Source organism: Natrix helvetica (genome assembly GCF_964273705.1).
Source record: "Natrix helvetica genome assembly, chromosome: 2".
In the NCBI taxonomy this organism is placed as follows: domain Eukaryota; kingdom Metazoa; phylum Chordata; class Lepidosauria; order Squamata; family Natricidae; genus Natrix; species Natrix helvetica.
The window spans coordinates 167,459,898-167,474,327 of NC_138552.1; the positions used below are offsets into that span (position 1 = coordinate 167,459,898).

General features: G+C 38.6%; 1 protein-coding gene across 1 annotated transcript in view; it reads right to left on the reverse strand.

Moving 5' to 3' along the window:
- COL9A1 (collagen type IX alpha 1 chain) overlaps positions 1 to 14,430 on the reverse strand; it is a 91,989-nt gene that overhangs the window by 76,560 nt on the left and 999 nt on the right. Inside the window, exons 3-5 of the mRNA XM_081941995.1 lie at positions 13,174 to 13,251; positions 12,695 to 12,827; positions 7,374 to 7,770 (exon numbers count right to left, since the gene is read on the reverse strand). Coding sequence (XP_081798121.1) covers positions 7,374 to 7,770; positions 12,695 to 12,827; positions 13,174 to 13,251 — 608 coding nt within the window. The remainder of the gene's footprint in view (positions 1 to 7,373; positions 7,771 to 12,694; positions 12,828 to 13,173; positions 13,252 to 14,430) is intronic.

Consider the following 14,430-nt stretch of genomic DNA (forward strand, 5'->3'; position numbering starts at 1 on the left):
TTCATTTTATTTTTATCAACTTTGATTGACAACTTTACTTTGGTTATCTTGAAGGTCACTTCAAATGTTTTTTTTAAACAAATTTTATTTGTTTTTGAACAAGGACAAACAAACATAAAAATAAAAATAAAAAACCCCATCTTTCATTACAAATTGTAGAAAGTGTGTCAGTTGGTTACAATATTTTCATGCATCTCTTCCATAGTCACCACCTGCTTTTCATATCAAATCGCATATTTTAAATTCACCTGTATTCATATATATCACAATTATTATATCTCAACCTTAATTTGACTATAATTGTTTTTACGTCCTTTTATATGTAATATTCAAAATTTAGAATAGGATTATATGATAACATTCCATTAAATCATCCTAAAATCATCCAATCACAATACATCTTCATAACATATTCTAGATAAAGCTTTTAAACCTCCTCTCATAATCTCCATTTATTGTTTAAATAAAATTTCATATTATCAGACTATGATAATTTTTATTATACATTTTCATTGCATCAACCTGTATCCCTCCAGCAATAGTACGGTCTTATATCTCTTGCCATTTGTAGCATTAATGTTCTAATTACTTTCTTAATAAATCTTGTATAAACCTCCGTTGGCAACTTGCTGTTCCTTTCGTATCTCACAAAAGCTTGGAACCCAACATCTGCTCTTTCCATCAGCTTATATTTGGTTATTGCTAGTGCTTCTACCAAGATTTCACTCCTTATCTCTGTCAATTTTTCTCTCTTTTTTTCTTCCGTGCTTTGAAGTCTGGGGTAGAGTTCCAATCCATTCATCTCCCCTTTCCATATTCCACTCTTGCCATTACCAACCACGCTCACTTTGTTATCAGTGCCTACAGTCTTTTGTCTTCAATATTAACTTAATTTAAATCTTTTTCTTGGGTAGTCTCTTCCTCTAATAATAAAATTTCCTCACCAATTCGACATACTTTCCCTTTCCGCTTTCTTCCCATTCCGGAGATGTCCCAACTTCAGCAGCTTCATTAGCTGTGTTTCTGTCATCGGAAAAAAAAGGCTATTCCTGGATCTTTCAGGGACTTTGCAGTGTCCCTGAGATCAGCAGGAGGTGCCCTTCTCAATCACCATCTCTGCGGGATGGTTTAGGTCCAAATGGACCGTCTAGCAGCAAAATTCGACTGCAATCTCAGAGCACCAAGATCGCACGTCGTGCCGTCACAACGTCAGCTCTCTTCTCCAGGTCACTTCCTGGATCGCATCCTGCCCCACACATCCCTACGACCAATTCGCTCACACAGAGAGGGACTTCTCCGGGTGCCATCCGCCAAACAGTGTCGGGGGGCGACACCCAGGAGCAGAGCCTTCTCTGTGATGGGCCCAGCCCTGTGGAATGACCTCCCCCGTGACATCAGGATTATTTCCGATCTCCGCTCCTTCCGTGTACAGTTGAAGACCCACCTCTTTCAATTATCTGGCCTGGCTCAACCGTAATTTTTCGTATTCCTCCTGACTGTCTTTTTAAATTTTAAAATTTTTATTGTATATTGGGTTTTTATTATTGGGGTATGTTAATGGTTTTAATTGTCTAAATGTTGTAATTTATTACCTCCTCCGTGCATGTATGTCTTTGTATATATGTATGTTTATGTGTTTGTACACACGTGTTATGTTTTATATGTTCCAGTGTACGCCGCCCCGAGTCCTGCCTGGAAAGGGAGCGGCTAATAAATTCAAATTTATTATTATTATTATTAAATGTTAAACATCCTGTCAAGAACTCCATTCCCAAATTAACAGGGACAGGATCCAGTTTTGGAATTAGAGTGTTAAAGACTGCACTGCTATCGTAAGCATCTAGAACAGGGGTGTCAAACTGGCAGCCAGTGGGCCAGATGCATCATGTAGAGGCCATGCCCACCCCAGCTCCATGAAGGGGAGAAATGTCACGATACGTCTCATGACGGCAATGTGACACGGCGAGTTTGACACCCATGATCTAGGACGTTAGAACACCCTTTGTGTGCCTTAACTCTCCAGACCACAAATAATGCCAAAAAAAGTCCACAGTTTTGTTTCACACAGTCTGAGCAGCTTCCTTTCATGTACACTTTTCGCATACTGATGTATAAAAAAATAAACTAGCAATTTTTACTAATTTAGTCCTATTGAATGAAAAAAGCTAGGCTTGTGTATGTTTCCACTGTATACAAGTAATATCTTTCTAGATGGATATTTCCAGAAAAAAATCCTGCCATTGTTCCCCTTTGGAGAACTAGAATTCTAATGCTGTATGAATATGCTGTCAATGACTTCGTTAAATTCAAGTTATATTTGATGGATAGAGGAAAATATGCTATTATATGGTTCATTTTCTTCCAGAATATCGAATAAAGATGAAAGTTTATTTGGGATAAAAAAATTGAATGTCTTATCAAACTGGAATCCTGAAAACTCAGTTCATATACATAAGATAAGGTCATGAGTTGGGTTGGGCTGGATTGGGGTGAGGTGGGGACAGACTGTCAAAAAAGATAATATGAAAGTTGCTTTTCTCTGAAGCATTTACAAGTTCATTCTTTGGTGTGTTTTTTTAACATTTGATACAATAATTGTCAGTGATTTTGTTTTCATTTCTCCCCAGATTCTGGAATTTTTAGATACTCAGGGAATATTCTATTACATTCCTTACACATTCTCATTGCACATTGCCTGCAAATAACTAGATTTTGAATAATTTGGAACTGCTCCTGATGCCAAAAGGACTTTATTCGTGGATGCACATTGAAAATCATATTTAATATATTTGAATATTCGCCTTGTTTTCAGGTATCTTCAGAAGAAGAAAAAAGTGATCACATATATACATGCCTTTGCTTCCCATGCCTAACTGGTAAGATTCCAATTATGGGGTGTAACTAATTTTACACAGATTGGTCTGTAATTAACTTATTCTTCAGTTTCTCCTCCTATCAATGCATGACTGGAAAAGAACGAAGAGGGGAATCCATGCCCCTTTAGTATGAGTTAGTACCCATGCAATATGGGACAAGTCTCCTTGGACCGAAGAAGTTCACTTCTTCAGACTTTTTAAAAAAAATGTATAAAGGTAAAGGTTCCCCTCACACATACATGCTCAACATTCCAGGGTTTTAGGGGGCAGTGCTCATCTCCGTTTCAAAGCCAAAGAGCCAGCGCTGTCCACAAGATATCTCCGTGGTCATGTGGCCAGCATGACTAAACGCCGAAGGCGCATGGAACGCTGTTACCTTCCCACCAAACATGCACCAAAATGCATGTTTCTACTTGCATTTTTACATGCTTTCGAACTGCTAGGTTGGCAGAAGCTAGGACAAGTTATGGGAGCTCACCCCGTTACACAGCACTAGGGATTTGAACTGCTGAACTGCCAACCTATCTGATTGACAAGCTCAGCGTCTTAGCCACTGAGTCACCGTGTCCCTAATGTATTTATAGTAACAACCAAAAGGCAGGAAACTGCAAGGCAGAGTCAGCCTTCTTAGCCTGATTAATGCGAAGAGGTAGTCCTCAACTTACAACCATTTAAAGCTATAGCTTTCATATTACCTTTTTTGACATTCTATTCCCACCTCACCTCACTCCAACCCAACCCAACCCAACTCATGACCTTAAAGTGACTTACAACCATTTTTCACATGACTGTTGCAGCATCCCCATGGTCACATGATCAAAATTTGGATGCTTGAAAACTGGCATGCATTTATGACAGTTGCACTGTCCCATGGTCATGTGATCACCATTTATAATCTTTCTAGCTCCAAGCAAAATCAATGGGAAAAGCCAGATTCACTTAATGACCGCATGGTTCACTTAACGGCTGCTCTTGGAAACTGTGGCAGGAAAAAAGATTATAAAATGGGAAAAACTCACTTAACAACTGACTTGCTTAGCAATGGAAATTTTGGGGCTCAATTGGGGTCATAAGTTAAGGACAACCATATTTACCAATTCATTAGAGAAAATTAATTGTGGTGCAGTGGCCTAGAGGTGGAGCTCTTGTCTCACAATCAGGAGGCTGTGAGTTCAGTCCTAGATAGAGGCAGATATTTCTATCACTGGGCACGATGAGCATATATCTGCTGAATATAACTTTGCATTGGTGACAGGAAGGGCATCCGGCCAGTAAATAGTCAGCTCCATTCAGACTTCACACCGCAAGGGATTATGGGGTCATTAAAAGATGATGATGATTAGAGAAAATTCATTCAATTGGATTAATAAGATAAACCATTAACCATTTCATGCAGAGGCAGTCATCCATCTTCTTCATAATATCACTGCGAGGAGGATAAGAAATAGCCATGTGCTGGGATCATAATTAGCTCATGGCATAAAAAGGCAGGACAATGATTGATTTATTGACTTATTATATGTTAACATACCTTTGTTATTTATAAAGAACTTAAGGCAGGAGGCATACCTAATACTCCTTCCTCCTCCTATTTTCTCCACAACAACAACACCGTCAAGAGGGTTGGGCTGCAAGAGAGTGACTGCGGAAAAAAATCACTGAGCCAGCTTTTGTTCCTAAGGCAAGACTAGAACTCATCGTCTCCTGATTTCTAAGCCAGTGCCTTAATTATTACACCAAAATACTCACCAGCCTATGCAATAGCAATAGCACTTACTCACACACCACTTCACAGTGCTTTACAGCCAGGACTGAGATTCTAATGGTTCGGGCCAGTTTGGGCAAATCGGTAACTTCAATGAACCAGTAGCTCCAAAGAACCAGTAGCTCCGAAGAACCAGGCAAACTGGTAGCTCTGAAGATCAGCTGTTGGCCCACCCGTCTGCCCCTGTGCTTTATCTACTTTTATCTTTTCAACTGAGTCCCACGGCAGAGTGGATTGCCACACCTTAGCTGTTTTCCTTCCCAAGTCCATACTCATAAGCCAGGACATTTTTTACAGCATAATTAATTTTGATAAGCTGCTTAACTATAATATAGTCGAGAGTGATGGTTAAATTTGCCAATACCCTTGCAATGAGTTAAGATATAAATTTTCACTGAATCCAGCTTCCTTTTTAGTCTAGTCCCGTGATGGCGAACCTATGGCACGCGTGCCACAGGCGGCACGCGGAGCCATTTCTGAGGGCACGCGAGGCATTGCCCTGTCAGCTCCAGTGTGCATGCGCCCGCTGGCCAGCTGATTTTCGATAGTTTTTTTTAAAATCTCCGGAGGATTCCCTGAAGCCTCCAAAGGGCGAAAAACAGCCCAATGCAAACCAGAAATGAGGAGAGAGCTGCCGGAAGGGGGGAAAGACAAGCGGCAAGGAAAGAGGATTCTTTCACTCGTGCTGGCTGCTCTGTTCCCCCCTCCCTCCCTTGCTACTAAAAAGAATCCTGCCCGATCCGCTGGAATCCACAGGGAAATGAGGAGAGAGCTTCCAGCACGGGGGAAAGACAAGCGGCAAGGAAAGAGGATTCTTTCACTTGTGCTGGCTTCTCTGTTCCCCCCTCCCTCCCCTGCTACTAAAAAGGATCCTGCCCGATCCGCTGGAATCCACAGGGAAATGAGGAGAGAGCTGCCAGCACGGGGGAAAGACAAGTGGCAAGGAAAGAGGCTTCTTTCACTCGTGCTGGCTGCTCTGTTCCCCCCTCCCTCCCCTGCTACTAAAAAGGATCCTGCCTGATCGCTTGAATCTACAGGGAAATGAGGAGAGAGCTGCCAGCATGGGGGAAAGACAAGCGGCAAGGAAAGAGGCTTCTTTCACTCATGCTGGCTGCTCTGTTCCCCCCTCCCTCCCCTGCTGCTAAAAAGGATCCTGCTCGATCCGCTGGAATCCACAGGGAAATGAGGAGAGCTACCAGCAGTGGGGGGGGGGAGACAAACAGCAAGGAAAGAAGAAAAGAGGCTTCTTTCACTCAACGTGGCTGCTGTTGCCCTTTTCTCCATTTCAGTGCTACGGCATCGAGGTTGCCCCACCCACCATCGCCCAGGTCCTCGCTTCTCCCAAACATTTCTTTGCCTACCTGATTTCCAGCTCCATTGCATTTCTTGCCATCGTGTGCAGAGAAACAAAGTTTGTGGGACTAAAAAAAAACTTCAATCAATTACAACTTGGGGGGGGGGAGAGATCTCGCAAAGTTGGAATTGATTGATTGAAAGGGGTTTTTTTAGTCCCACAAACTTTGTTTTCCTGTCCAAAACGGCAAGAAACACGTTGGAAAAATGCTACGGAGGGGAAATTAAATAGGCAAAGAAATGCTTGGGAGAAGCGAGGACCTGGGCGATGGGGGGGTGGGGCAGGCTCCATGGAGTGGTGCTGAAATGGAGAAAAGGGCAACAGAGCAGCCACCTTGAGGAGAAAAAAGCTGCTTTTCCTTATTTCCTTGCTGCTTGTTTTTCCCTCATGCAGATAGCTCTCTTCCTCATTTCCCTTTGGATTGCAGGGACCAGGCAGGATCCTCTGTGCTAGCACGGGGGAGGAGGGGAAACAGAGCAGCCACCTTGAGGGAAAAAGCTGCTTTTCCTTATTTCCTTGCTGCTTGTCTTTCCCTCATGCAGATAGCTCTCTTCCTCATTTCTCTTTGGATTGCAGCAACCAGGCAGGATACTCTATGCTAGCACGGGGGAGGGGGGGAAACAGAGCAGCCACCTTGAGGGAAAAATGCTGCTTTTCCTTATTTCCTTGCTGCTTTTCTTTCCCCTGTGCCAGCAGCTCCCTTCCTCATTTGTCTTTTGACTGTAGTGCCCAGGATCCTCTTTAATAGAAGGGGAGAATTTAGCAACTGGACTCACACCTGCCATAATAAAAACAGCCCAATCTTTACACAGGAGAATGATAAGGGAAGGTTTTTTGACACAGGAGCACACTTGAGCATCCCCCCACCCCCACCCCAATCTCTGCCCGTTAGTGGCAGAGCAACTTCTCCCCTCACTGGGTGTTAGCCAAGGGGAAGCAGCCAGAGCAGGGAGTGGTGAGGAAGCCTTGTGCAAAAATGCACGGCCCACACAGGTGAGGGGGGACATTAAGTTATGTGGGTGGGCACTCGAGTTCATGTGATAGCGCGCACGTATGTGCTTTTGGCACCCGAGGCAAAAAAGGTTCGCCATCACTGGTCTAGTCTATTAATTATCTCCTGTTTTTATCCTATTTCCCTTAGTAGCTATGCAGTTATTGAAATGTTCACATTAAACAAATGTCCAAATATTCAGTTATAATGATGTTTTAGTCTTTATACCTTATTAAGTGATACTCTTTCCTTACGATGTCAAAACTATTGAGCCATTTCTTACTGTTCCATTTGAAGCATAGTATACTCTTAGCCTCTGTTACCATATACAATTTCTTTAAAAATTGAAAAACCTTTTTGCTGTAAAGGGAAATGTCTACAACTTACCGGAACTGAAATTTGAGGATTATTTTTCAGTTTTCCCAATGTGGTAAAGCCATCAATATTGATCTTCCCCCTTGGTTTTATGGCTAAAGTTTGTATCATAGCACAGTCAATATAAAGTGTGACAGAATTCTTTTCTATACCGACCATAACTTTATGCCACTGGGAATCAAAAAGATAAGGTAAATCCAAAAATGATGCTGTCTGGAGACTTCCATCAATTGCTTTATATGAGAAGTCAAGACGTTTGGCTTGTCCGTTAAGCTTCAGTCCAACTTGCTCTTTTCCAGAAGAATCAAAAATTTGCCATAGGCTCCAGGATTTCCAAATTGTATTCCCAGTCATCCGAAAAGTGGTCAGAATGGAGTATAGATCTGGTAGTCCTTGAGGATACAAGGATCTATAAAAATGCAAATAAAACAGGCTGCTTACTAGGTTGACTTGACATTGAGGTACATTATCATTTCAAAGAAAGATCAAGAAGCCTCTATCTAAAGACAACATTAGCAAACAGATTCCTCCCAATATGAACCTATAATTTCACTTTACTGTCAGAGAGAGATTCAGTAATATTAGCTTTTCTTTGTTGGACTAGATAAAATTACACCTCAAACAAAGTTTAAGACCTTTAATTTCTTTGCTTATTGTGATCAACTTGCAAAAGACACATAAACTTATGTGCAAAAGTGCATTCTTCTATATACACACAAAATGTTTCAAATTCAAAATCTTTCACGCAGGCTGTTTTGGACTTAAAACAAGGGATCCGAATTCAAACCAGAGTGCTTCACTTTAAAAGAGGTGGAATTTTAAATGTTTTGCATGCTTATACTTCCTTCATATTGATATTGCCTCCATATCAGTCTGTATCTGTTTGTATATTCTCCTGTATACCTGTTAGACAAATATATATATACATACATACACATACACTCAAATATACATTATGGTTACTTTTCTTTCACTATACATTCCTATACACACATAAACACATCCTTGCCCCTCTATGCTATACCTACTTCCTTTTCTCCTTCTAGACTTTCCCACATTAATAAATCAATTGAAGAAACAAAGAAGTAATCACAACTCCATGCATCAGTTCATAAGAATCCCTTCATATGACTCAGCATAGCATCATGCTAGATGATCATATGCATTTCATATTTTGGACAATTGAATCAGCCAGATTGATAGTGGGACTTTTCTCTCTCTCTCGTGCAATGGCAGTGCTGTCTCACATACATACCAGATTAACATTCAATCATTTTCCCTCAAGGATTATGGCTGAAATCCAAACCTTGGATTCACATACTGAAATAACGACTTTAGAGACCCTTAGTTTAACTTGAAAAATATATGTCACTTCTTTCAGGCTATAAATTCAGGCTATATGAATTTATATTATGCCCAGTGCTTGCTGGAAAATGTACCAGCCATAGGAAATTTATTTATTTATTGGATGAAAAGAAAAACAAAACAGATAAACTTCTGTTTTGTATTAGTTTCCAAGGTTTCCTTGGAGATATGCAAATTGGAAGCAGTCAGTAATAATCAAAAAATTATTTATTGTGAAAGGAATCTTGCCAATGCTAACAAATACTGAATATGCATGTTAGCATTTATTAGCCTACTCCTGATGCAGCATTTGTAAACATATTTTATTTTATTTATTAGAATATTTCATAACAAATAAGCTAAGACAGATGAAGTAACATTAATTAACTACAAGCTTCCACGAAGACAGAATAGACTCTTTTCATAAACAGTACAAACAACACCCTCATTCTAATCCTGATATTTTTAGTGCCCTCTAAATTCTCCATAGTTACTCCTTAAAATTATTTTTATATATGCTCACTACGTCTAGCAATATCACAAACAATGATTTTAAAAAATACGTTACTTAGAGGAGAAAAGCAAACTATTCAGAATTAGAGAAATAAGTGGAACTTATTTTAGTATTTTAGTTAATGCCATTTTAAAAACTGGACTCAGTAATTGTTCAGCACTTTTCAATCACTAGACTATATGAGTCCTTGATCAAAAATAAAATGCTGCCAAGGCATAAGTGAGGCATACTCAAGTATGAAATGCTGCAGCCCTATACATTGTCATGAGAGAAGAATGTTGCAACCACATTTAAAACATTGATGAATAGAAGATATTTATTTTAAAGCATTAAGCATTGCTATTCTACCTTAAAGAAAAGTCTACTGACAATTGAGTCTCTGAATACTTGTTCTTGTGGCACCATCCCATTCTTATTGCATTTTTTGTTTTAATGTTTTATTCTGTATTCCCATTTTCATGATGTTGTAAGCCCCTCCCCCCGAGTCACTCAACAGTGAGACAGGTAGCACATAAATTTAAATAAATAAATAAATGTCAACACATAGAATTCATCTACTCCTTTACAACTAAGTTCCAAGTCTTTCCCCACCCCCACTCCCCCCCAAAAATCCCATTCTTTTTGGAAGAGTGCAAACAATCCATTAGGATGTTTACTGTTTGATATACGACTTGTGTACTCCAATTTTTCATGTTAACTCAAGGGCTTTACAATCTTATAGGACTGCCGCAGAATTCCATTATTAATCTTTTAGCTTTTGATAGAATGCAGTGTTTCTAATCGAGCTTTTAATGAGAATGATTATGAAAAGAGCAAGCAAGCATTCCACTCATAACAAAGACCTGCGGGGAAAATGAGAGAATTTGCAATAAAGAAAAAAGGCTTTACATTCTTCAATTCTTATCTGCAAATATATCCTTCAGTCTTTTTTCCTCTTAAAGATTGCAGTCTGTTCAAACTCAAGAAATCATTTTAAATATTTATGTTTGGATGTGTGTGGAAAGTATACTTGGATATTACCCCACTGACCAATCTTTGAAGGTTTTGAAGAAGTGATTGGACAGCCACTCCTGCTTGAGCAGGGGTTGGACTAGAAGACCTCCAAGGTCCCTTCCAAATCTGTTATTCTGTTAAATCAGTTTAATACAACTAAACCTTGAAATAATTGTGGGACTCTACATATCTACTCAGTTTTGAAAATGTAGCTTTTATTTGTACCTATTATTGTTCGTGAATGGAATAAATGTGCAAAGCTGCTTGAAAAATGCTACTATGTAAAGAAAAGTTCCTATCAGTAATTAATAAAGCTGAGCTGTAAATAACCTCTTCTGGATTAAGTTGCCTGTAAGAAGCTATAAAGGTGCATTCTTATTTTTCCCTTCAATTTCTGGTAATAAATTCTGATATGAGGGATTTTGGCAAAATACGATAATTGAATTTACCCTTATCTATATGAAAGTTTTTCCCTAAGCCTACCTCCAAATTAATTTTAATTAACATTTTTCTCACAATGCAAAATTCAACACAGTGCAATTCTTATATTATTATGCTGCGAAGAAACACATGAAAAACAATAAAATAAAGTCTATTGTTGGAAACACAGGAGAAAAATAAGAAACTGGAAACTGGGGGTGGAGAGGAAAACACAATAGATTCTGAAATAAAGCCTGTAAGAGATTAGATTCACATTTGGATGCATCTGACAGAGGTTTGCTACACTCCTACTTTTGTTAGTAGTATTTTTAATCTTAAGAATTAACCCATAATTCCAACTACTTTTGCAATTCCTCAAGTGAGGGGAAATTTGTCAGGATTTTTAAAACAAACAGCAGCAATCATACTAAATTATAATCATCTCTTTCTAGGGATTACAACAACAAGAATAAAACCACCACAACACTAAAATGAGTCAGTTACAAATCGCACAAATGCAATGAGAGGAAAAAGCTGATCTACTGAAGCCCATTATAGCAATACAATAATTGAGCATCTTTCAGCACCAGTTTTGGTGAACAGCTCCACTAAGCTTCCACAGCCGCTAGATGGAGGTAGGTCCAAGACCTAAATTTCAAGAAAATAACAGAGCCCTTTCAACCGTATCGAGACAAATTATAGAAAAGCTCACACATTCCCCACATAATAGCTGGCCACTGTTGTGTCCCAGGCTAATATTAAAAATAATTACATGCTTCATGTAAAAATAAATGATAGTGCAGTGTGGTGAGGGATAACAGCTTTATTAGCCGGATTTAGGGACCAATGTATTACTCACATTCAGGTTAGGCGATCTGAACAAAATATGTTCTAAACTTATTTGAGATCTCTTCTGCAATTCATTCATGGATTGAACACCCCCCTCCTTTTAATTTAACTCTTAAAATGATAGTCTTGATGCCACACTCAGACAGATTTCATGAACTCTTGACAGCCAACACAGGATGCTGGGTAAATACTTTAAAGGTTTAAATGGTTTACTCTTCAGAGCAGAAACATGTTTTATCAGAATATAGCCTTTCTCGTTTAAAGCTGTCTAATATCCTTGCTTAATGTTCTTCATTTTTAATTCCAAAATAAATTAAAAGTTTGGCAATGGAAAGTTTGACCCAGTCATGCTTCATAAAAGCTAAGAAAAATAGCATTGGACCTCTTATAATATGAGGAATGCTTTCTCATTCCCAATTATATATTTCCAATAGATATTTGGAAAGAAGTTACCAAAATAGAAGTACTGATGTACAGTATGTATATATTTCCTGTCTAGGCAGGGGGTTGGACTAGAAGACCTCCAAGGTACCTTCCAACTCTGTTATTCTATTCTCTTCTCTTCTATTCTATTCTATATAGACTTGAATATAAACATCAATGAACAAAAATTAAGACATATTCATTTAAAAAGTGGTGATAGAACTATAGGGTAGCGTTTGGCTGGGTGATTTTCTCCCTATTCAGTGAATATGTGAAGGGTATATGAGAATGATCACACAAACTCTGCTCTCACACTTTCACAATTCTCATAATCTTCAGTACCTATATATCAGGTATATAAAACTACTGGGAAATTTTCTTTATGCTCGTAGGCTCCCCATTCAATTAGTAGCCTTAAATTTTCCAGCACTATAATGGTACAGAAGGATATCAAATGTAGCTATTATTCCTCAACGTGAGAAGGGTTATTTATTTATTTATTTTGATTTATATTGTCTTTATTATTTCTACACTAACTCAAGTTGGCAAACACATCCAACACACTTTTGTCTCCTATTTTCTCCACAGCAACAACCCTGTGAGGTAAGTCGGTGTCAGAGTGACGGGCCCAAAGTCAACCAACTGGCTTTCATGGTTGGTGGGGAGGCTAAAGTTAATGGTCTCCAGCTTTCTAGACTGCACTATTTCTTTCTTTTCAAAATGGCTGCTCATTCAAATAAATAGACAATCTTAATAGAAATAATAAGGAAAATAAATTTTAAAATGTTACCTAGTAGGAATCCTGAAGTCTGCTTTGGTGCCTAATTTGTAAGCAACTTGTAAAGATGTGGATCCCACCACATTTTGGATAATGCCTGTGGAAGCCGCTTTATCAAGCTGGAACTGAGAAATTAAGTCATAACCTAAAGTAAGGAATACAAATATTTGAGAAAAAAATAAACCCCAAAACGATGTAGTTAGATCTTTTTACCCGGCTATTTTTTTCTTTCGATGTGTATTTTCTGATTGATTCACTTTTCTGCTGTTCAAATTTCAATTTGAGGCAGTTTAGTTTCTTAATAGTTCACATTAGAAATATAAAGGTGTATCGCCTTGAAAATAATAAATGATTGTATAATTAAATAATGTATAAAGCAGCTTCTTTCAGCCGCATTCACTTCATGGAACAAAAATAAACAGCCCTTAAAAAAGATGTTCCGTATCAATTCATATGAAGGAAGGTGTGTGTAATAACTTGCGTTTACTTGCCTGGTAGATCATCCTGGCCAATCTTGGTTCGTGGGCACAGATCCATCCTCATGTTAGAATTAAATGTTGTTGGAAACCCTGTAACAAGATTAGACATGCTGCAGTTCTGTCCATTTTGCTGTTGAATGGTCTATGACCTGGAGCAATCTCCTTAGAGGGAGTTCCAGAAAACAAATCCATTTATTTATTTAGGATCATGAATAAAAAACAAGTCCACACTTTGTACAGCTAAAATCAAAAGAAGCTACATTCATGAAGTCAAATGATGCTACAGGTGATATAAATATATATTGCAGAAAGCAGTGGAGAATCTCAGTTCTTTCCCTGCTATTTCTGTCTTCCCTAAGGTAGGTTTATACTAGAAATATTTCTGTAGTGCAGAGCTATTTGTGATTTTAAAAAGTTTCTACCTAGATAGTGAAGTCCATGCCTACACTACAATCAAAATAAGCAAGTGCCAACTCTGCTTTTGCAAAACCTGTCAAAGTTTTGGTGTTCTTCCCTTTTTCCTTTCATATTTCAGATATTTTCTTCTTTCTCTCCCCGTGTTTGATTATACAACATGCTCAATTACAGGAGGGCAAGTGTGGGGATCATAACGGAAGGTTTCTTGCAAGAACAAACAGCCATTTCACTCTCTCTAAAGCACCACTGTGTGTATGTGGAAAGGGAGGAAAAAAGCTCAGCCTATTTAGTGTACCAACCTCACCCGTCCTAAAAAAAAATGAAAAGGAAAACTAAACATTGGTTCCAGTTAGCTGTAGAATTCAACCTATGCCCTGTTTCAAGTCAAATTGGAAGATCCCTCTGGAGAGTGGAAGAAAGAGTTACAGTTTGAACGGTGAATTTTTTTCCTGACCGCAAATAGCATTTTGTCTATTCCAAGAAATTTTCTTACCGTTGGTTGATCACATTATATTTCTAGGATGACCTTCCCAGATTTAATGCCCTCCAATACAACCACCCATATCTCAGCCAGCATTATCGGTTAGATGAAAATATGGGGAAATGTAGTACAAACACATCTGGCAATAATAAATTTAAGAAGACTATCCTAGAACAGCAATAAGCGCTCTTTCAAATTCTTTGCAAGTTTGACCACTTTTTTCTTGGATAATGCTTGGAGATGTGTATGAGTGGGTGGGTGTACATCTGTGGGTATATATAACAACTTCTGTAAAATATTGATGTTCATATTTTTAGACTTTATATTAATCTGACTAACTCAATTCCATTCATATCCTCTTCGTATTATTC